A 21,968-nucleotide genomic window follows, 5' to 3' on the forward strand; every position below is an offset into this window, starting at 1 on the left:
TTCAACGGTTAAATATGGAGCAGTTTAGCAAGGTGCCTTTAATGGTTAACACCATGACCATGGCCAAAAACACGGTAGGAGAAGCAGAATTCAAACCAGGCCGAAGAACAGGAGAATGAGGCCTTCTCTACTGAGCACCTGGCTGCTGAATGTACAGTCACTTGAAAATCAGACTGACGATCTCAGGGCAAAGCTGCTGTACCAGAGGTAGATGAGGCAGACTGCAATAGTTTTTCTGTATTGAGACTGGGTTAACTGCGAACACGCCAGACACAGCCATCCAACCATAAGGTCTTACAATTTTCAGAATGGATAGAACATTGAGTTCTGGTCAGGAAAAAGGTGATGGCGTATGCATTTTTGACAAATTTGTTGGTGCATGGAAATTGGGGTTATGTCAACTTCTTGTTCCTGACCTAGAACAAATAACGATCAAATGTAGACCATTCTACTTGCCTCAGGAGCTCTTATCCGTGATCCTGACCACAGTTTACATCCCACCAGCAGCCGACTAGAAGCAAGCACTCTTAAAACTGCATGATACAGTCTGTAAACATGAAACCGCCCATCCCAAAGCATTTCAAATTATAGTCAGCGAATTAACCAGGCCTATTTGAAGAAAACTCTGCCCAGTTATCACCAGCACATAACCTGTTGCACAAGAGGTCCCAACACACTCGATCACTGCTACACCACGTTCCTTCCCAAGACTGCATTTTGGCAAGTCGGATCATTTGGCCGTACTCCTGCTATCTGCATATAGACAGAGCTTAAAGAGCAAAGCTCCAGAGATCAAGATAGCTAAGTGGAGTCACTAGAGGCAGAGGAGCCTCATATACAATTGCCTTGAGTCAGTGGACTGGCTGTGTTCAAGAACATTTCTGAGGACCTGAATGATTAAACTGGGATTGTAACCAGACATCCCACCCTGCAAAAACTCATTTCAGGGTGTTAGCACCCCCGCCCTCCGCAACCCCATATCCCCCCCCCCCCGCTGTCCCCACCCCCGTCAAACTCCAAGGGTGTACGTAATACTTTGTTTAATGATTTTGTCTAATCTGTAAACCAAGTTGGGTATATACAGAAAATGTGACATTAAAATATGTATTTATATTATATTATCATGTTTATTCTATTACAACTTTAAGCAAGGGAGTTTGGCCTCATCATGTAGGACAGCAATAGAGTAACTCCTTAGCAGCTAGCCAGCTAGTTTAAATAATATTAGCTATGCTAATGAACAAATGACACCTGTTAAACTCACCTCAACATGTCTTTTACATTTTAACCCACCATGGGCAATAGAAAAGTCACTGTTGCAAACAGCGCAGTGAGCAACATTGTCATTGTCTTTGAGGTCGACTGTAAAGCCCGCCCAAGAGAAAACTGATAGGTCTATTTAGCACAAAGAGAGACCAATCAGGATGCTCGCTCTCGCTCTCCCTCTCAAAAATAATCGATTTCTGGGATATTGTATATAATTTCTGGGCGTCAGGGAACCACTGTCAATATGCAGGAGACTCCCGGAACTTCGGGGAGAGGTGGGATGTCTGGTTGTTACAGACTTTATTAAAACAGCTGTGGATGAGTGTGTCCCCATAAAATCATTCAGGATTTCCCCAATCAGAAGCCCTGAATGAACAATGAAATCTGGAACCTGCTGAGGGCCAGATCAGAGGCATTCAAGTCTGGAGATCAAGAATGTACAAGAGGTGCAGGTATGATCTCTGGAAAACCAGCTCATGGGCTAAGTGGAGATTCCGGACTAGACTGGAATCAATGAGGGATGCTCAACAGCTGTGGCAGGGTTTGAGTGCCATAACCTCCTACAAAGTTAAATCTTGTGACATAGGGGGTAGTAGTGTTTCACTTCCAGATGAGCTCAATGCCTTCTACGCTCACTTTGACCAGCAGAACATGGAGGAACTGTTGCGCACCTCCATGTCTCCCAGTGATCCTTTGGTCACAGTATCTGAAGATGATGTGCAGGCTGCCTTCAATAAACGGAATCCAAAGAAAGCATCCAGTTTGGACGGTTTACCTGGCCGAGTACTGAAGACATGTGCCGACCAGCTGTCTGGTGTGTTTACGGATATTTTCAACCTCTCACTCCGGCAGTGTGTGTATCCACCTGCTTCAATCAGGCTTCAATCGTACCGGTGCCCAAGAAAAGCGTGGTAAGTCTGAATGTCTATCACCCAGTGGCACCTATATCCACAGTGATGAAGTGTTTTGAGAGGCTGGTGTTAAAGCACATCAGCTCCAGTCTGAGTAGCAAGTTGAACCCACTACAGTTCCCCTACCAAAGCAACAGGTCTACAGCAGATGCTATCTCGTTGGCTCTTCACACAATCCTGGAACATCTGGACAGCAAAGGTACATACATCAGGATGCTCTTTATCAATTACAGCTCAGCATTTCACACCATCATCCCTTCTAAACTAACCACCAAACTCCAAGATCTGGACCTCAGTAAACCCTTGTGTAATTGGATCCTGGATTTCCTCACTTGCAGACCCCAGTCAATTTGGACAGGCAAAAGCATCTCCTCCACCATCTCCATCAACACAGGAGCACTGCAGCGATGTGTACTTAGCCCCTTGTTCTACTCATTTTACACCTGTGACTTTGTGGCTAAGTACAGTTCCAACACCATATACGAGTTTGCTGATGACCCCACTGTTGTGGGCTAAGTCAAAGGGGGCAATGGATTTGCATACTGACAGGAGGTTGTAAACTTGGCTGAGTGGCGTAATAACAGCAACCTCTCACTCAAAGTCAATTAGACCAAAGAACTGGTTGTAGACGTCAGGAGAGGGGAACCAAAGGTCTGTGAGTCAGTAGTCATCAGAGAATCAGGGGTGGAGAGGGTCAATAACTTTAAATTCCTGGGTGTCACTGTCTCAGAGGACTTGACCCGGACCCATCATATAAATATAATTGCAAAGAAAGCACAACAGCACCTCTACTTCCTCAGGAGTCTATGGAGGTCATCATAAACCTTGGCAAACTTCTATAGATGTGTGGTGGGAAAGGTGCTGACTGGCTGCATTACAGCCTGGTATGGGAACACCAATGCCTTTGAGCGGAAAATCCTACAAAAGGTAGTAGATTCGGCCCAGTACAAAACGGGTAAAACCTTCCAACCATTGAGAACGTCTAAATGAAATGTCGCCATAAAAGAGCAGCATCCATCATCAAAGATCCTCACGACTCAGGCCATGCTCTTTTCTCACTGCTGCCATCAGGTAGAAGGTACAGGTGTCTCAGGACTCGCACCACGAGGTTCAAGAACATTTACTACCCCTCAACAAAAGGGGACAGCCACACTCATTTAAGGACCTTGTTCTATTGCTATTTCATGCTCGTTATTTATTGCTATTTATTTATATCTGTATTTGCACAGTTTGTTTACAGTTCCTGATCTTTACAGTTTACAATTACTGTTTTATAGATTTGCTCAGTATGCCCACAGAAGAAGAATCGCAGGGTTGCACTGTATGTACTGAAAATAAATTTTACTTTGAACTTTGAAAAAAAATGTGCTGCACTTTTTATTAACTTGACTGTTTCTCACCGCACATCAAAAGGTCATGAGTTTGTTTAAAACTTCCTCATTCTCAGTTGTTACGCTTGGTAACTCCAAAACATTAAACTAATTAAAGGAAAGGCACTGGACTGGTGGTTGGAGTGTAACTTCATTTTTACTTTAAGCGAGGCACGCAAGTATGACGTGACAGTATCATGACTTACGCAATTCACTTATCTTTACATATTGAATTATTTAAATGAATGAGAATACTCAAGCAATACTTTTACGATATTACTCAAATACTACTGAAATATTAAATATACAACAGTCCTTTTCATATGGGTGCACTGAACTGGTTCATTTCAATTTACTTTCAACTCTGGATCGAGCAGTTTGTTTCATTGTTATTTCTATTCTAGCTGGAACAAGTACAGCAGCTAAAGGTTCCTGAGCTGTACATTCATGGACTGTCTGACAGGGAAACATCAGTGTGTTTTCATAGCACTGCTTCCTGGCATCATAGCACTGGATTCGTCCATTGGTGTGGCTTTTGAAATGGTGAATTCTAGCAGATTACAGCGTCACCAAATTCTGGCACACAAGTCTGCTATCTTCTGTCAGGATGACAATATTTAAGCTCTCATTACTGGAACTCTGACAGTGCCCTTACAGTTGGCCGAGCTACTGCTACTCAAGGAAAGTTATCGTAGTCCTCAGCACATCAAAAAATAGCCCCCCCCCCCCGTTGCTGTCACACACCTCCTCCTCCTGATGTTGCAGATCATCAGGTAAGAGGTGTGCTTTTATAAAAGTAAGGTTTTAGTCCACACGGTTGACAACGTGCAGAACTGCAAACGTCAATTGCTTCAAATACAGGGATCACATCTTATAGACTCTGATGTCGCTCTCCGTGACTCTGTTTGTGCCGGAGGCGTGTTCATTCTGATTAACTTTTTCATGAACCAGCCTAGTAACTGCACTGTGACTTAAATATTCATTGCACTGTGCAGATTATGCACGGTCATGCAGTCTTCATCACAGATACGTCATTGACCACACTTGGGGGTTAGGATCTTTGGGCAAGCATCTCCCTCTTACTTCATCCTTTGAGGCCATCTAATGGCTACTTTATCTCTGAGCCCATTCCTTTTACTATGGGGATGTTGCACACAAAACAGTTACATCAATGAAGCACCCATGGTAAAGAAGCATTAACTGAAAAATGTAACTCGGTACTCACCAACAATTTAGAAACCGGATAGTATTGCACCTGAGGCTCTAAAAGCATCTGAGATCTTCTGCATCTGACTCTCCAACGATATTACATTTGGTGACTGCCCCTTTAACTAACACAGGCACAATGCACCAAAACATTGATAAAATCGTGTATCCTGTGAGTGGCCCACAATGTCTCTTAATTCAAAATGTGATAGAATTTCTGTGGGAAGGTTCTAAAGGAACATAACAGGGTGATTTGCGTCAGTGCATGTAAGCATGTCATGGACAAGGAAGTGCTATTAAATGTTTTGACTGATTTGCATCACTGTTTTCCTGGGTTTGTCCAATGTACTCACTAAAATTGAGGCTCTCTACATAGAATTTGAAAAGGCATAAGCAACACAAAAAAATTTCTAGCTAGTGACTTTTTGCAGCTGCATTAAACAGCTAATCACTGATCAATCTATCCAGTATACTATAATTTCAGACCCATTGAGAAAAGTAGATGGGAATACATCTTCAAAACATTATTATATTTAATTTGCAACTGCAAGCTAATTTTTAAAAAATCTATTTGGAGCAGTGGTTGCTATTACTATATTTACATTTCTTATTGCAGTAAAAATGTTTCAAATTACGTTGTTGCCCGTAATGCCTCAGAGAACCTTGGCAGTAAACAGGTACTTCCAGACTTCGTTCTCAATCTGCACAAAGTTCAGCAATCTCATTTACATGAGGATGAAAATGCTTTAATTGGTCTTGATGCTTTTAGGTCAGAAAAGGGTCAGAATTCTTCAAAACTGACCACCGCTATAAATGGTATGAATGACAAAAAAAGAGTAGGGTACTTGGTTGTGGTATTACATGAGGGTGTTTGGTGTCAAATCTAACAAAATGAAATGAACAGTGGCTGAATCATTAAATGCATTTCCAAGCAAAAATGCATATATTAGAATGCTCTTTATCAACTACAGCTCAGCATTCAATATTATCATCCCCTCAAAACTAATCCATAAGCTCCAAGACCTCCTAAGCTCCAATTTCCTCACTTGCAGAACCCAGTCGGTTTGGATTGGCAACAAGATCTCCTCCCCAATTTCCTTTAGCAGGGGTGCACCACAAGGCTGTGTGCTTAGCCCACTGTTCTGCTTCCTTTATATTTATGACTGTGAGGCTAACCACAGCTCAAATGCAATATTTAAGCTGGCTGACAACACCACTGTCATTGGCCAAAATAAAATTGGTAACATATAGGAGGGAGATGGAAAATCTGGCTGACTGGTGCGACAACAACTTCTCACTCAACGTCAGCAACATCAAAGAGCTGATTATTGATTTCAGGTGAGGAAATTAGAGGGAGCTTAAGTTCCCTCTAAGCTGTGCTTGTGTGCGCGCACACACGTTTTTCAGCCAACGCGCAAAAGAAATTAATGGGCACACAAAGGTTAGTTACCTGAAATAATGTACTAATTAATAATTATACTAGTCTAGATAGAGTTTACAAAGAATGGGTAAATGCCAAAAACAGGAGAGAGAAAAGAATAACTGAGTGACTTAAATATGTATGTTATTTTGTTGATATTCTGTGCAGTTTTATGTCAAATATTTTGTAAACCTACATAAACTGTGTCATGTGTGCATTCAGTGCGCACATACTTTTGTCACAGGAAAGAAAATTGCACGACATAAAATTTTTGTGCACACTGACTACTAAAAGTTAGAGGGAACATTGCACGAGCCTGTTCTCATCAGAGGATCAGAGGTGGAGTGGGCTACCAACTTTAAATTCCTCAGTGTTATCATTTCAGAGGATCTGTCCTGGCCCCAGCACGTAAGTGCAATTATGAAGAAAGCACAACAGCACCTCTGCTTTCTTAGATGTTTGTGAAGATTCGGCATGAGATCTAAAATTTTGACTAACTGGTATTGACCGGTTGTGTCACGGCCTGGCATACAAGCACCAATGTCTTTGAATGGAAAAGCTACAAAAAGTAGTAGATACATCATGGGTAAAGTTCTCCCCACCATTGAACACATCTAGACAGTGTGCTGTTGCAGGAAAGCAGTATCCATCGTGAAGAATCCCCACCACCCAGGTCATGCTCTCTCCTTGCTGCTGCCATCAGGAAGGTGGTACAGGATCCTCAGGATCCACACCACCAGGTTCAGGAACAGCTATTACCCCTCAACCATCAGGCTCTTGAACCAGAGGGGATAACTTTACTCAACATCATTCACCCCATCACTGAACTGTTCCCAGAGCCTATGGACTCCCTCTTTATCTCATGGTCCAGTAAGTTCATTTTGTTTTGTATTTTCATAGTTTGTTATCTTTTGCACATTGGCTGTTTATCTGTCCTGTTGGCGTGGTCTTTCCTTGATTCTATTGTGTCTCTTGGATTTATATGTATGCCTGCAAGAAAACAAATCTCAGGGTTGTATATGGTGACATATGTGTACTTCGATAATAAGTTTACCTTGAAGCTTGAATTTTGAAGCAATGAGTCAACCACCTTCAGAACATAAGAGTAAACTGGTGAAGCAAACCTTTAAATTACTTTTAGTAAGCAAACACCACTTTTAGAGCAAGCAAAGAAAGGTTCATTAGTTCCATAATGTGCCATAGAGACAGACAAGTTTATTTTGATAACAGCTCATTTATAAAGGAAGATCACATATAGCATACCAGGAAATGAACTTCCAGCAAACAAAGGAAGTTCTGTTTTCTTTAAAAGAACAACCCTCTAATTCACAATTCTCTCATCATCAGACATGAGGTTATGTCACATTTTTGAAAAACAAAATAAATCAGTTTGGATCAGTGCTTCTGGAGAACAAATTGTGCTTGTGCAGTTAAGCCAAGGACAGCGCATCGAAACACGAGGGATGGGACCTTAAGTAAAATCAGTGGTTATTCAAAGCAGTGTGATGTGTTTTCCATTATATAAGAGTGATAACATCTTTTTACCAGATCAAATTATTTCCTGTCATGTTTCAGATTGATACATGCATATGTTGCCATCTTATTGGTTTTGTTAGAACGTATATGTCATTTGACTCAGAATGACTTCTTTGATTTCCACTTTTACAATTCTTTCTATCCCTTGTAATTTTAAAGTTCAAACATTGAACGTAAAAGTTATTTACTAGGTTTGTATTCTGCATGCAATGACACTGTAAGTTTAAAGATTATAATCTTTCTCTCCTCCCCAAGAATGATGATCATTCATTTGGAAGAGTTTCCACTGTCAATGCTGCCCCCATCCGCATCTTCTCATTTCCCAGCCATCGGTATTCACCACATCTTCTCACAGCTTTAACACCTACCACCTACCACCCATGAGTCTCCACGTCCAGCATATTTTCTGCAACTTCCACCACCTTCAGTGGGGTGCAACCACCAGACACATCTTTACCTCCACCCCACGTCCCACTTTCCAGTCTCTGCAGGGTTGCTCCCTTTATGATTCCCTTGTCTATTCGTCCCTCCCCACTAATCTCCCTCCTGGCACTTATCCCTGTAAGCAGCAGAAGACATTGCCTAGTCACCTCCACTCAGGTCCCCAAGCAGTCCTTCCAGGTGAGGCAATACTTCATCTGCAAATCTGTTGGGGTCTTCTACTGTATTCGGTGCTCCCAGTGTGGCTTTCTCCACACTGGTGAGACCCGACATAGATTGTGGGACTGCTTTGTCGAGCACCTCCGTTCCAACTACAAAACGTGGGTTGATTTCCAGTGGCCAACCATTTTAATTCCTATCCCCATTCCCATTCTGACAGGTCGGCCCATGATGAGGCCACACTTGGGTTGGAGGAGCAACACCTCATAGTCTGTCTAGGTAGTCTAAGACCTGATGGCACTAACATCGATTTTTCCAACTTCTGGTAAATTTTCCCCCCTTCCCCTTCCCTCAGATTCAACTCTGACCTCTCACCCTCTTCTCCTCACCTGCCAATCACCTAACGCCTGTTGCGCCTCCTCCTTCCCTTTCTTCCATGGCTCACTTACCTCTACTATCAGATTCCTTTCCTCTCCAGCTTTTTACCTTTTCCAACTATCACCTCCCAGCTTCTTACTTCACCGCCCCCCCCCCCAGGCTTCACCTATCACCTTCAAGCATGTCCTCCTTCCCTCCCCTCCACCTTCTTATTCTGGCACCTCCCCCCATCCTTTCCAGTCCTGATGAAGAGTCTCGGGCCAAAACATCGACTGTTTATTCATTTCCACAGATGCTGCCTGATCTGCTGAGTTCTTCTTGCATTTTCTGTGTGTTGCTCTAGATTTCCAGCATCTGCAGAATCTCTTGTGCTTAAAATCTAAAAAGGAATGTTTATGCATTTTTGGAGCTAATTAAAGATAGTGTAGCTCAAATAGTTATAGTTTGAAGGTATTACCATCAATCATATAATACATTGAACAAACACTTACAAACCATTTACACATTGTAATTTTTTTCACCTGGCTCAGAGTCCCCATGGGTAGACAAAGGCTCTTTACTACTACTTTTGAAATTTGATTTTATTGTGCCTGTAACTTTGTCATTTATTGATCCCTGGATTTGGCTTTGGAAAAAAAAAACAAGTTTCTTGCCTCAATAAGAGTAGAAAAATGACTATGTTTTCAAATTGCAGAAATCCAATCCAAGAGAGAATATGGAAGTAAGGGGATAGGAACTCATGGTAAAGGAGTTGAATATATTATTATGCCTTTATATTGGATCTAACTTGCTGTATATATTGTGTGATGACTAGTAAAGTTCTAAACTATATCCCTGTTTATGCTGACTTTCAGCTGAAGAAACAGTAGAACTAACAAAATTGGTCTTATATCTCTGGAATTTGAAAAAGGTATCAAAAGTTACTGTTGTAAATCATTAACAAACAATTACACATGGAAATTGTGAGAATACAATATTTTTTATCTCGTAAGTCCCACGATTAAATAGCTGGCAGACAGTGCCAAGATTTCAACATAAATTATTGCCTTGTTCAGCAGAGACAGAACCAGCAGCATCATTTGTCGTACTCAGAAACACATCATTACCTTCAAGTGAAAACCAGAAAGGGATAAACATACAAGGTTAAGAAATAAAATGTCTGAAAGTAAAATCATATCTAGTACTAAACTCTTAAAAACTATAATTTATAACTCTGCACTCTTGCTGAAAAAATACAATTTACTCTATCCTCCTATGAATAAACTAACAATAATGTTAAAGACTATCTGTTTATGAATATTATTTCAGTTCGACACAAGCTATTTAAATATTTCATATATATTATTAAAATTCATTTAAAAATCACAATTTCCTCCATCTTTAGTCTCTCAAGACAAAAAAAATGTAATTTAAACTCTCGAATCAATAAGTCTTCACCATCAGTACTACAAATACTTGTTTATGGGTCTCCTCATGCAAGCTACATCATCTGGAGTCAGCTTTCTCCAGTCTCTAGAACCATAGAACATTACAGCACAGAAACAGGCCTTTTGGCCCTTCTTGGCTGTGCTGAACCATTTTTCTGTCTAGTCCCACTGACCTGCACCTGGACCATACCCCTCCATACACCTCTCATCCGTGTACCTGTCCAAGTTTTTCTTAAATGTTAAAAGTGAGTCTGCATTTACCACTTTATCTGGCAGCTCATTACATACTCCCACCACTCTGTGTGAAGAAGCCCCCACTAATGTTCCCCTTAAACATTTCTCCCTTCACCCTTAACCCATGTCCTCTGGTTTTTTTCTCCCCTAGCCTCAGTGGAAAAAGCCTGTTTGCATTCACTCTATCTATACCCATCATAATTTTATATACCTCTATCAAATCTCCCCTCATTGTTCTACGCTCCAGGGAATAAAGTCCTAACCTATTCAACCTTTCTCTGTAACTCAGTTTCTCAAGTCCCGGCAACATCCTTGTAAACCTTCTCTGCACTCTTTCAACCTTATTAATATCCTTCCTGTAATTTGGTGACCAAAACTGAACACAATACTCCAATGCCTTGTACAACCTCACCATAACATTCCAACTCTTATACTCAATACTTTGATTTGTAAAGGCCAATGTACCAAAAGCTCTCTTTACGGCCCTATCTACCTGTGACACCACTTTTAGGGAATTTTGTATTTGTATTCCCAGATCCCTCTGTTCTACTGCACTCCTCAGTGCCCTACTGCTTACCTTGTATGTTCTACCTTAGTTTGTCCTTCCAAAGTGCAATACCTCACACTTGTCTGTATTAAACTCCATTTGCCATTTTTCAGCCCATTTTTCCAGCTGGTCCAAGTCCCTCTGCAAGCTTTGAAAACCTTCCTCACTGTCCACTACACCTCCAATCTTTGTATCATCAGCAAATTTGCTGATCCAATTTACTACATCTAAAATGACAAATTCAGAGGTCGTAATATTTTGCTAATGGGATAAGATCATGCACAAAACTAAATTCTATGAAATCTTCTTAAGATCTAATTCCAATGGTAGGTTCTCATTTACTATCTGAATTTCAGAAACCCGAAAATGCATGTAGTATCTGAGTCAACATTAGAATGTCTTCTTTGATATACTATAAAAAAACAGCGATTATTAATTCTTCCAGGTTCTGCAGAGTCATGATTTTTGGCTTTTTTCAAATCAGGTTTACATCACAGCACAGTATAATTAAATATATTATATAATCATGAAGTATGACATTAAACAAGATTGTCGAGTGCTTCACAAGGCCATTGTTAATTGGAAATGGTGAATGAAACAATACATTAATATTTAAAGGTAAACATGGGGTCTTACCTTGTTGAAGTTTTTAGACTGTTGCACTTTTATCCATAAAGACCTACACGTTCAGATGAAGTCTACATGCATTTTCATGTTAAACTTATTTTGACAAATCAAAAAAGAGCTTTCTTATGCAATTATTCCGAACAAGCAAAATTTCTTCCTTTATTCAGAACAGTTTTAACTATATCTATGAAATGTAGAAGCAGATAGTGTTGCAAAAAGCTTGAGCTTAATGCTTTTAAGGAAGATATGAGGAAGTGTATCAAAAAGGAACTGCAACAATTTCTTCACAAACAAGAGAAAATCTGCAGATGCTGGAAATCCAAGCAACACACACAAAATATTGAAAGAACTCAGCAGGCCAGGCAGCATCTATGGAAAAGAGTGCAGTTGACATTCCGGGCCGCGACCCTTCATCAGAATAGGACAGCATTTTGTGTGTGTTGCAAGAGTACCTTGCAACTCCTGGCATGATCTTGCATCAATATTTTTCTAAATGGTTAACTCTGTTCCAGTAGATCATTGTACTTAACCTGCTGCATATTCTATATTTCACTTTGATGAGGGATTATCTTTGATAAATTCAAATTAAAGCAATAAAATATGTTCTATACCTTTAGTAATATGTAAGGAAAAACAAATTTCAGTTCAGTTTAACCATAACATCCAACAAATACCTGCTTTCGACATTTCACAACGCAGATGGAAGATATGATTACAAATGTGATAGGAAGTTGATCATACAGAGGCCATCTGAGAGTTTTCACAAGATTTTATCTTTTTACGATTGACAACCTATGATAACATTTTAGTGTTTTTGACAAACTTTTATAGATGTGTTGTAGAGAGTATATTGACTGGTTACATCACACACCGGTATGAAAACACCGGTGCCCTTGAATGGAAAATCATACAAAAAGCGGTGGATTCCACCCAGTCTGTCATGGGTAAAGCTCTTCTCTCTATTGAGCACATCTATACGAGCGCTGTCCCAGGAAAGCAACATCCACCAACAGAGACCCCTCCCTCCCCACCACCCAGGTCATGCTCTCCTCTCACTGCCGCTGCCATCAGCAAGAATGTACAGGAGACTTGGGTTCACACCACCAGGTTCAGGAACAGTTATTACCTCTCAACCATGAGGCTCTTGAACTAGGGGTGGTAACTTCACTCAACTTCACTTACCCCATCACTGAGCTGTTCCTACCACCAATGGACACATTTTCATTGACTTTTCATCTCATGTTTTCAATAGTTATTGCTCATTTATTTACTATTTTGATTGTTTTCTCTTTTGCACTTACTCAGTTGGTTGCATTTTGCACATTGCTGTTTGTCCGCCCACTGGGCATGGTCTTTCATTAATTCTATTATGGTTCTCAGATTTACTGAGTATGATTTGATAATAAATTTATTTTGATCATTATATTAAGTAATCAAATGACTGTAGGGAAATGCTTTCCTTTACAACACTGTGTTAGTAAGGGGACTCTGACAGTGCTTACCTGACTGTGATCAGCAGCATCAATTGCATTGATTTCCAAGTAGCTGAAGGAACTTTCCACCTGAGAGCAAAGGCAGACACAAGAATTGTAAGAACTGAGAGAAGGGCTGCAACGGAGAAATGAATGTTGATCCGTGAAAACTACAGGCAATGGTTCGTCAGTGGAAATCAGGAAATCTAGCAGTTAATTCTGGAGCTGGTGAACTTCATCCTTATCTCGTCACGTGTTTACTCTGATGATTTCAGCCATAACTGTCATTTACTTGTGCAAAAGACTACTAAACTAATTGAAAGCCAGCTCATAGGATTGTAAGAAAACTTGCCTTGCAATGTTGCATTTGTATTTAATACACACACCCAGCCACATATCTCAGAATTTTATTTTTATTGCAAGAAAAGCATGGGCTCAATTTGAGCCATAGTTTATCTTTGAATGGGCAATAGGGTAAGTAAAGGTCCCCCATCATCGTTCTAAGTGTTTACCATTTTAATGAATAAATTTCACCTTATTGTGCACTTCATTTATGAGCTGACCATGATTTTCTAGCAACCCCAAACGATTTAAATACAGTTAAATACATTTGCATTCCTGCAGGAAGATTTCCGGCCAATAGGATGGTATAGGTAAAATGAAGTGTTATTCTGTCTGACTTGCAAACATAAAACTGTTTCTGTTATTATCAATGTAGCCCCCCCCCCCAGCCACCCTCAGGGTCGCTCGGCTCACTGTCGTCTAGGGAAACAGCCTCGGCCCCGCCAAACTGGGTAATCCGTTTGTGTGGATGTTGTGTGAGGTATCCCACCCTGCCCAAATAACAGACAATACACCAGATGCAATTAAATGATATACAGTTTATAGATATTACTGGAACTATATATTTAAAAGAGAATAAAATATAAAAGGAAAATAAAAGGCACCACACTTATCAAAGTTCAATCTCTTTGTGCACAAAAACCGTTGGAGCTCAAGGACCTTCCTCTTCACCCTGCGACCCCTCGGACCACCTTGACCGGCCACCTGGGACCAACAACGGTGGTCAACCAGACGCTCCACACGAGTCCGTCTCCGTCTCCTCGCCAAACGTCCCGCTCGGGGTCCGACCCCGTTAGCGGACTCACAGCACCTCGTCCGTCCTCTGTCTCCCTCTCCCCCTTCTCCCCCAAAACCCCGCGCATACAGTATCTTCAAATACACCAAAACCATAACAACTATCCCAATTGGTTAATAGCACTCTCTTATCACACACTAAAGCAAAAACAAACTGTTAGCGCAAACTTTCTCAGCGTTTAACACAACAAAGCCGCATTCCCCAGATTAACATAACAAAGACGCCATTTTAATTAGCCTCCGCAGTAACATAAAAGTCGAAACCCCCTTACATAAAGTTAAGTTTTATTGTCTGTTATGTGGATGCATGATACAGATTTAACATGCACACTGACCCATTTATTATGAGAAGGGTTGAAAATAAAATTACAGATTTTTAATAGAAGAGTTTAATTATAGATGCAGAATTGAATGCTATTTCAATGCTTGGCAGGAATCAATACCTGAGTGAAAGTCAATCGTTTGCCTTAGAAAACAAACAAAAAAATTTCGCTCTGTTTCAAAATTCTGAAGGAAGTGAGGAGATTCTGTTAAATATGTGGAATCGAAACCATCCTTTTCAGTAAAGATTCTGATAGTAGAGTGGTAATTTTAAATAAAAGGAAGTAGTATGTGTGTAACTGAAAGTACAGAGAATGAAACTTTCATTAGTTGGTCCTATAAAGACACTGTTAGGAAATAAGAATGATTATCACCATAAATCTTAATCTAATGTTAAATCAATGACCTGAAAATAATCAGTTTTTCTCTCCTCTTTCTGACATTCCAAATACTTTCAGCTATTATTACAAACTGAAGATATTGATAGACCAATTAAGTTCTCCATAAATGGATGCTGTATTTCAGGACATTTATCTAATGCAGAAATATATTAATTATCAGTGAGTGAAATTGCTTGTATTTGAAGTAGTTTAAAAATCTAAGTTACTGAGTTTAAAATTGTAATGTATCTCTTTTTTAAAAATACTTTTTTTTCAAAATTTTCAAAAAAAACCAATGAAATCAAAAAGAACATACCAGCTCAGACATGGGTAAAAATGAAATAAGCAAAAAAAAAAGGGACGTAACATTCGAGGGATGCCTATTGTACAAAGTGCCCAAAAATACTAAACATTAAATCTCAAATGAGGGCCATGAGAAATCAGCTGGGAGGAAATTGCTCATCCGCCCCCGGCCTCATCCAGGTAGGCAAGAAATGGATCCCAGATTGCCAAAAAATATTTAATTGAATTGGGTTCTCAAGAACCTGGGTCTCTCTATCATTATGACTGCGATCATATCAGCCATTCATCTCCGAAAGGAAGGGGGAGAGGGTGATTTCCATTTCCTCAAGATAAGTCTTTTGGTGACAATCATTCCCAGCATCAGAGACTGTTGTATGGCTGCAGGGAAACAAATAGTAGATTGCAAGCAGCCAAATATAGCAAGACCAGCTTCCAAGGGGAAGGATCTTTTATAGGTTTTTGAGTACCATTCGAATATTTTGGACCAAGATCCAGTCAGTAATGGGCAAAATCAAAAGGTGTGTGACAACATGGCCTCTGTCCTTTGGCATCTATCACACATTGGCGAAACAGAAGGGTAAATCCTGTGTAATCTAAGTTTAGAGTAATGGAGACGGTGGACAACTTTAAACTGGATCATTTGGTGTCTGCTGTTAACAGAGCAAGCCTGTATCATAGATAAACACTTGTCCCAGGCAGCTTCAGATAATTCAATGCCCAACTCCTCTCTCCAGGCATCTCTAATCTTCACAGTAGGCGCTACAGTGCAATTATCAAACAAACGTACAAACTTAGAAACGAGATGCCTGGAGTCAGGAGGGTTCTTTAAAATATCAAAAAATATATGTTTCGCTGGAAGGATTTCAAAACTACAAATCTTAGATTGAATGTAGTGTCTAAAGTTACTAACGAAAAAAGTGCGAATGAGGCGGCTCAAGTTTCTCTTTCAGCAGACTAAATGTTGCAAACCGTCCCTCTATGTACAGGTATTCAACAGAAACTAGACCTTTCTCCCTCCAAGCATGGTAGGTTTTGTCTGACCATGAGGGTAGAAAGGAGTGATTGAAACAGATTGGTGTTTGTACAGAGGTCTCTGGTAAATTCAGAACACTCCTAATCTGATTTAGAATTCTGATGGAATTTTTCAAAACAAAACTCAAACTTTTTGAAGCCCCAGGTTTTTCTAATTTAGAGAACAGCATGGCTGGCAAGGAGGAATTGACAACAGAGTTAGACTCCATACATAGCCAGAAGGGAGCCCCAGGGAATAGATTATCCGGAGCCCTCTGTTGCCAAAACATTAAAGCCCTAGCATTGACAGCCCAATAATAGTGTCTAAATACAGGTAATCCCAGCCCTCCTTCAGACTTGGGCTTTTGTAAATGAATTTCTGAAATCCTGTGATTCTTATAATTCCAGATATAAGACAATATTATGGAGTTCAATTCTTTAAAGAAGGCTGATGTAGGAAAAATGGGGAGATTTTGACAAAGATGGAGAAACCTAGGAAGGGAAACCATTTTAATTGAATTTATACGACCAATCATGGACAGAATTAGGGTTTTCCAACTTTTTATATTCTGTTTAAGTTTTGAAATAAACTCCGCGAAGTTTAATTTGAATATTAATTTAGGATCTTTGGGGATTACCAAGCCAAGATAAGTAAAGTGGTCTTTAACTACTTTGAACGGGACTCTTTCCAAAAAACCCTGCGTGTAGACGTTGGAGAGGGGCACAAAATCACTTTTTGTCCAATTGATTGAGTATTCCGATAGCCTGCCAAAAGAGGAGATTAAATCTAGAGGAAGAGGGACTGACTTTTCTGAGTTTTGTAAGTAAGGTATCACATCGTCAGCATGTAAACTAATAAAGTGTTTCAATACCTCCCACTTTCAAACCCAGAATATTTGGGTGACTTCTTATTTTTAGGACAAGGGGCTGTACCGCTCCGGCACAAAGGGCCGGTGAGAGAGGGCACCCCTGCTGGATCGAACGGTGTAGGGGAAACAGAGCTGAATTGTCACCATTAGTTATAATAGAACACATTGGGCTGGCATATAACAGCTTTACCCAAGGTACAAATAACTCCCCGAACCCAAACCTGTACAGTGACTCAAACACGTAAGGCCACTCAATCTGGTCAAAAGCCTTCTGTGCATCAAGGGACAAAATTGCTGCCCCACTAGCTTTCCCATGATCAGCATATATAGTATTAAGGAGGCATCTGACATTGGAAAAAGAGAACCTACCCGGGACAAATCCTGTCTGATCAGGATGAATGATCGATGACAAATACTTATTTAATCGGTTAGCCAGCATTTCAGTAATTACCTTTCTATCAAAATTCTGGAGTTCAATGGGCCTATAGCTGGCTGGGTCTGTTTCCTCTTTACCTTTCTTTAAAATGAGGGAAATGTTAGCCTCGTACAATGTTCTAGGCAAGGCTTTATCTCTCTTGGAGCAAGATATCATTCTGAGGAGAAGTGAGGCAAGGATATCACAGAATTTCTTGTAAAATTCACAGCCAAATCCATCTGGCCTAGCAGCCTTGCCGAACGGAAATGACTTAGTGGCAGAAGTTATTTCTTCCAATGTGAGGTCAGAATCTAGGTCCTCCCTAGTAGCGTCACTAAGTTTTGGCATTACAAAAGCATGAAAGAAGTCATTCACAAACACGAGGAAATCTGCAGATGTTGGAATTTCAAGCAACACACATAAAAGTTGCTGGTGAACGCAGCAGGCCAGGCAGCATCTCTTGGAAGAGGTACAGCTGACGTTTCGGGCTGAGACCCTTCGTCAGAAGTCATTCAAATCAGATTGAGTGGCATTGCATTTAGAGGTGTAGAGTTCACTGTAAAATTCTTTAAAACAGTTACTTATCTCCTTGGGGTTAGTTAATAGGGTGCCCGCACTTGATCTAATGCAATGAATTGACCTTAGGGCCTGGGTGCCCCTGAGCTGCCACACCAGGAGCCCCCCAGGCTTGTCCCCCATTTCGAAATGCTTTTGTCTTAATTTTAAGAGGAGGTTATTTATTTGACTACCCAAGATACAATTGTACTCATATTTAAGCTTCATTATTTTATTATAATCTTCAGAGGATTTCAAAGCCTGGTATGTCGTTTCGAGGGTTGGGAGAGTATTCTCAATCTCTAATAATCACCCTTCTCTCTCCCTCTTAGCAGCAGATTCATATGAAATTATATACCCACGAATTACAACTTTTAATGTCTCCCAAGGTGTGGAATCTGACACTTCACCATTATCGTTAATTTCGATAAAATCTTTTAATCTGGTGGTGATATTTTCTATAAATTTCTTATCGGCAAGTAAGGAGGGGTTAAAACACCAGGAATAGATTCATTTGGAAAGGGAGAGATTTAGGGATTTTGTCAAGGGGCTACAGTCAGAAATTAATCTATTATGATATTTTGTATTGGTAACACGAGATATTTAATGAGAGTCAACCAAAAAATAGTCTATTCTACTATAAGATTTATGAACATGAGAATGATAAGAATAATCCTTGTCGGTGGGATGTTGAACTCACCAAATATCTACTAAATTCCTAGATTTAATCAAATTATTTAGGACCTGCACTGACACGATATTTGAGGGCGGGTGGGAGGACAATCTATCTAAATATGGATCTAGGTAGCAATTTAAGTCACCACCGATTATTTTATTTGAATTACTGGCATCCGGAAGTAAATCAAAAACTTTCCTAAAAAAGTTTGGCTCGTCTGTGTTTGGACCATAAATATTAAGGAAGGTTAGTGGAAATTATGCCAGAGATCATAATAAACCTGCCGAGAGGATCTGTGGTCATGGAAGTGAGATGAAATGGAATATTTTTCCTAAAGAGGATAGCCACACCACAGGCATGAGAAGTAAATGGTGACAGGTAAACCTGCGATATCCAGCTAGACCTCAATCTGTGTTGCTCAGTTACTTTGACATGGGTTTCCTGTAGGAAAATCACATCTGCAGATAGAGATTTGAGATGTCTAAAAACTTTATCCCTCTTAACAACATGACCAAGGCCCTTAACATTTCACGAGACTATTGTAATATCTTTAACCCCCAGCTGTGTTCTACCACAAGGCCTCTGCATATGAGAATAAAAAAAGAGATTATTAGAGTTGACCACAAGCATAGTAAACAATGCAAAATGACTGGCAGCTTCATAAGAACACAACATACACAAAAAAAAAGCATGTCTGAGCTATAAACAAAAACAACACACACCCTAACCCACCCCCCTTTGTGTCTCCCTAAACCAGACACACAGTTCCCCATTTCCCTCCCAAAAGAAGCTGCTGGCAGGTAACTAACATTACAGAATTATCACAAAACCCCTCTCCAAGAAAATGTATAATACAAACTATATAATACCGTTAAACAAATGCTGCTAGGGCTGGGGAGAGTTATCCAATGTCCACACCTGAAGCTGGACATTCATGACACCAACTCAAATTTAACCCTCATAATAACAGAAATATTTAGAAAATTCTCTGCAATTAAATCCCAGTGCGGCATGCAGCATTGTAAAACTACATATAACAAGCAGGTCCCTCCCCTTATCCCAACATGGAAACTGGCACAAATATAAGCTGAGTAAACAGTGTCAATATATCTACTCCCTTTTGCGTGCGTTATTCCTTTCCAAGAATTGTGCTGCTTCTATCGGGTCGTCGTATACTTTAGGCACTCTTCCATCTTGATGATAAATATAGAGCCGAGCCGGATACTGCAGGGTGTGCTTGATTCCTCCATCACGCAGAGTTTGCAGTGCATCACGAAAGGCAGGACGTTGAGTCATCACCTCATTAGTATAGTCCGGGAAGATCAAGACTTTGTTTCCCTTGTACTCCACGGGTTGTAGCCTGCTGCGGTGCAGGATCAGCCCTTTCACTTGAAAGTGATGGATACGTGCCAAGATGGTGCGCGGTTTAGCACCGGCAGCTGACTTTGGCTGGAGAGAACGATGCGCACGATCGACTTTAACCGGGTACGGGAAGTGCTCTTCCCCGAGCAACTTCAGAATCAGTCTGGAAACAAATTCAGTAGGTTTACCATCTTCCTTGCCCTCTTGTATCCCCACAATCATCATGTTATGTCTCCGGGAACGAGCCTCTAAGTCATGCGCTTTAGCTTGGAGCTGGCTATTTTGTCTCATTAGCTCTGAATACTTAGCTTCAGGCTCTTGCACGCGTGTTTCAAGGTCGCTAGCAATTAGTTCTTGATTAGCCACATGGGTTTGTAAGTCAGCCTGTGAGGCCACAAGTGTCTGAAACTTGATCTCAAAAACATTAAAGCGGTCATTAATGCCACGCAGAACTGACTCAGAAATCTCCTGACCTAATTCCTTGCACATGGCGTAAGTTTTATCCGCCGGTATCTCAGATGCAGAGAAGTTCTTTACAGGCCCATTGTTAACACTAACTTCGGTAGTTTGGCAGTCGGCAGTCTGAGCTTTATTTGCCTTCGGCATTGTCAAACTTTTCCAGGCACTTAGTTTAGACATACACTGTTGGCCTATGACTGAATAAAACATGGTGTAATAGTAATTTTATCGAGGCCTCTGAGAGGAGCACTCACCAAACACGTCTAATCCATACGCATGGGCACTGGCGCCCCCATAATGTGTCTCTTTTTGCAATTACTGACATTATAAATGTTTGGTTAAGCACTGATGTTAAGCACTTCACCCTTCATTACTTTGTGAACACTAAACCCTGAAGATTTAGAAATGTATTGAATTGAAAATACACGTGGACTAAGATGTTAACTGTCCTGTGCTATCACCAGTGGGATCATCAGTTGACCTGCCACCTGTCTTCAGGAGTTTTGGCCCGCTTATGATCAAAACTCCCTTGAGGTGGTGGGCCAGCAGTGCTAAAGCACCACCTCCCACTGGTGAGCTTAAAAACTTGACACCTGCCTCTATCAGAATTTTTGGTCACTTCCATCCAACAGATAGTCTACTCTTCAGGTGTCTATGCAACTACTGAAGGGTTTGCAAGATATGTATACACTGTCTGACTATCTGCCCCTCTGGACATACCTGGTCCACACCCATGCTGATTCTTTCTCTGCTGCCTCAGCTACAGCCCTGCTGGTTGACTTGATCTCGCGTCTAGTGAAGCCAAGGTCACGCAGCCACTTCTAGAGAGTGAACGCAATAAAGCCATGGCAGCCTACTTTGAATGGATAGCATGAGACCTTCCACCCTCTGTCTCTGCACTCTGATCTTAATTCTGCATACTTGGTTAACTTGCGCTCATGGGCTTCATCGATGTTGTCTTCCCAGGGGACTGTGAGTTCACCAATAACCACTTCTCTACTGGTGTCAGACCATACGATTATATCTGGATGCAATGTGGTGAAAGCTATTTGCTCTGGGAAACTGCCTTTCCTGTCCAGGTCAGCCTTGACACACCAATCATTGGCTGAAGAAAGTATGCTTGATTGTGAGCCTGTGCTGTACACCCTTGACTTGGAGCCTTCTTTCACAAATGATATGCGATGTTCTGTGCAGCATGGGGCATGAGATAAGTTGTGCTGCAGTACTCTCTGCTTAACCGCTTCCGTTACAACTTTGAGAATGTTGTTATGTCTCCAAGTGTGCATGCCGCTGGAAAGACTGACTCTGCATGCACTCAACATATGTTGAAGTGTTCCCTTCTCGCCACAAGCAGCACACCTGTCTGTCTTATCTTCATACCAGGTGTTGGGAGCAGGTCGTACGCTGCTCTGCACAGAAAAGAAATGTGGAGCGGTTCCATCTGCCATAGAACATTCCAAGATAGATGTTGTTCAACGCTTTCCCA

At 40.8% G+C, this 21,968-nt stretch overlaps 1 protein-coding gene across 1 annotated transcript in view; it reads right to left on the reverse strand.

Moving 5' to 3' along the window:
- Positions 1-21,968, reverse strand: part of carmil2 (capping protein regulator and myosin 1 linker 2) — a 170,075-nt gene that overhangs the window by 113,078 nt on the left and 35,029 nt on the right. Inside the window, exon 4 of the mRNA XM_072279510.1 lies at positions 13,025-13,084. Within this exon, the coding sequence (XP_072135611.1) occupies positions 13,025-13,084 (60 nt within the window). The remainder of the gene's footprint in view (positions 1-13,024; positions 13,085-21,968) is intronic.

Source organism: Mobula birostris, chromosome 15 (genome assembly GCF_030028105.1).
Source record: "Mobula birostris isolate sMobBir1 chromosome 15, sMobBir1.hap1, whole genome shotgun sequence".
Classification (NCBI taxonomy): domain Eukaryota; kingdom Metazoa; phylum Chordata; class Chondrichthyes; order Myliobatiformes; family Myliobatidae; genus Mobula; species Mobula birostris.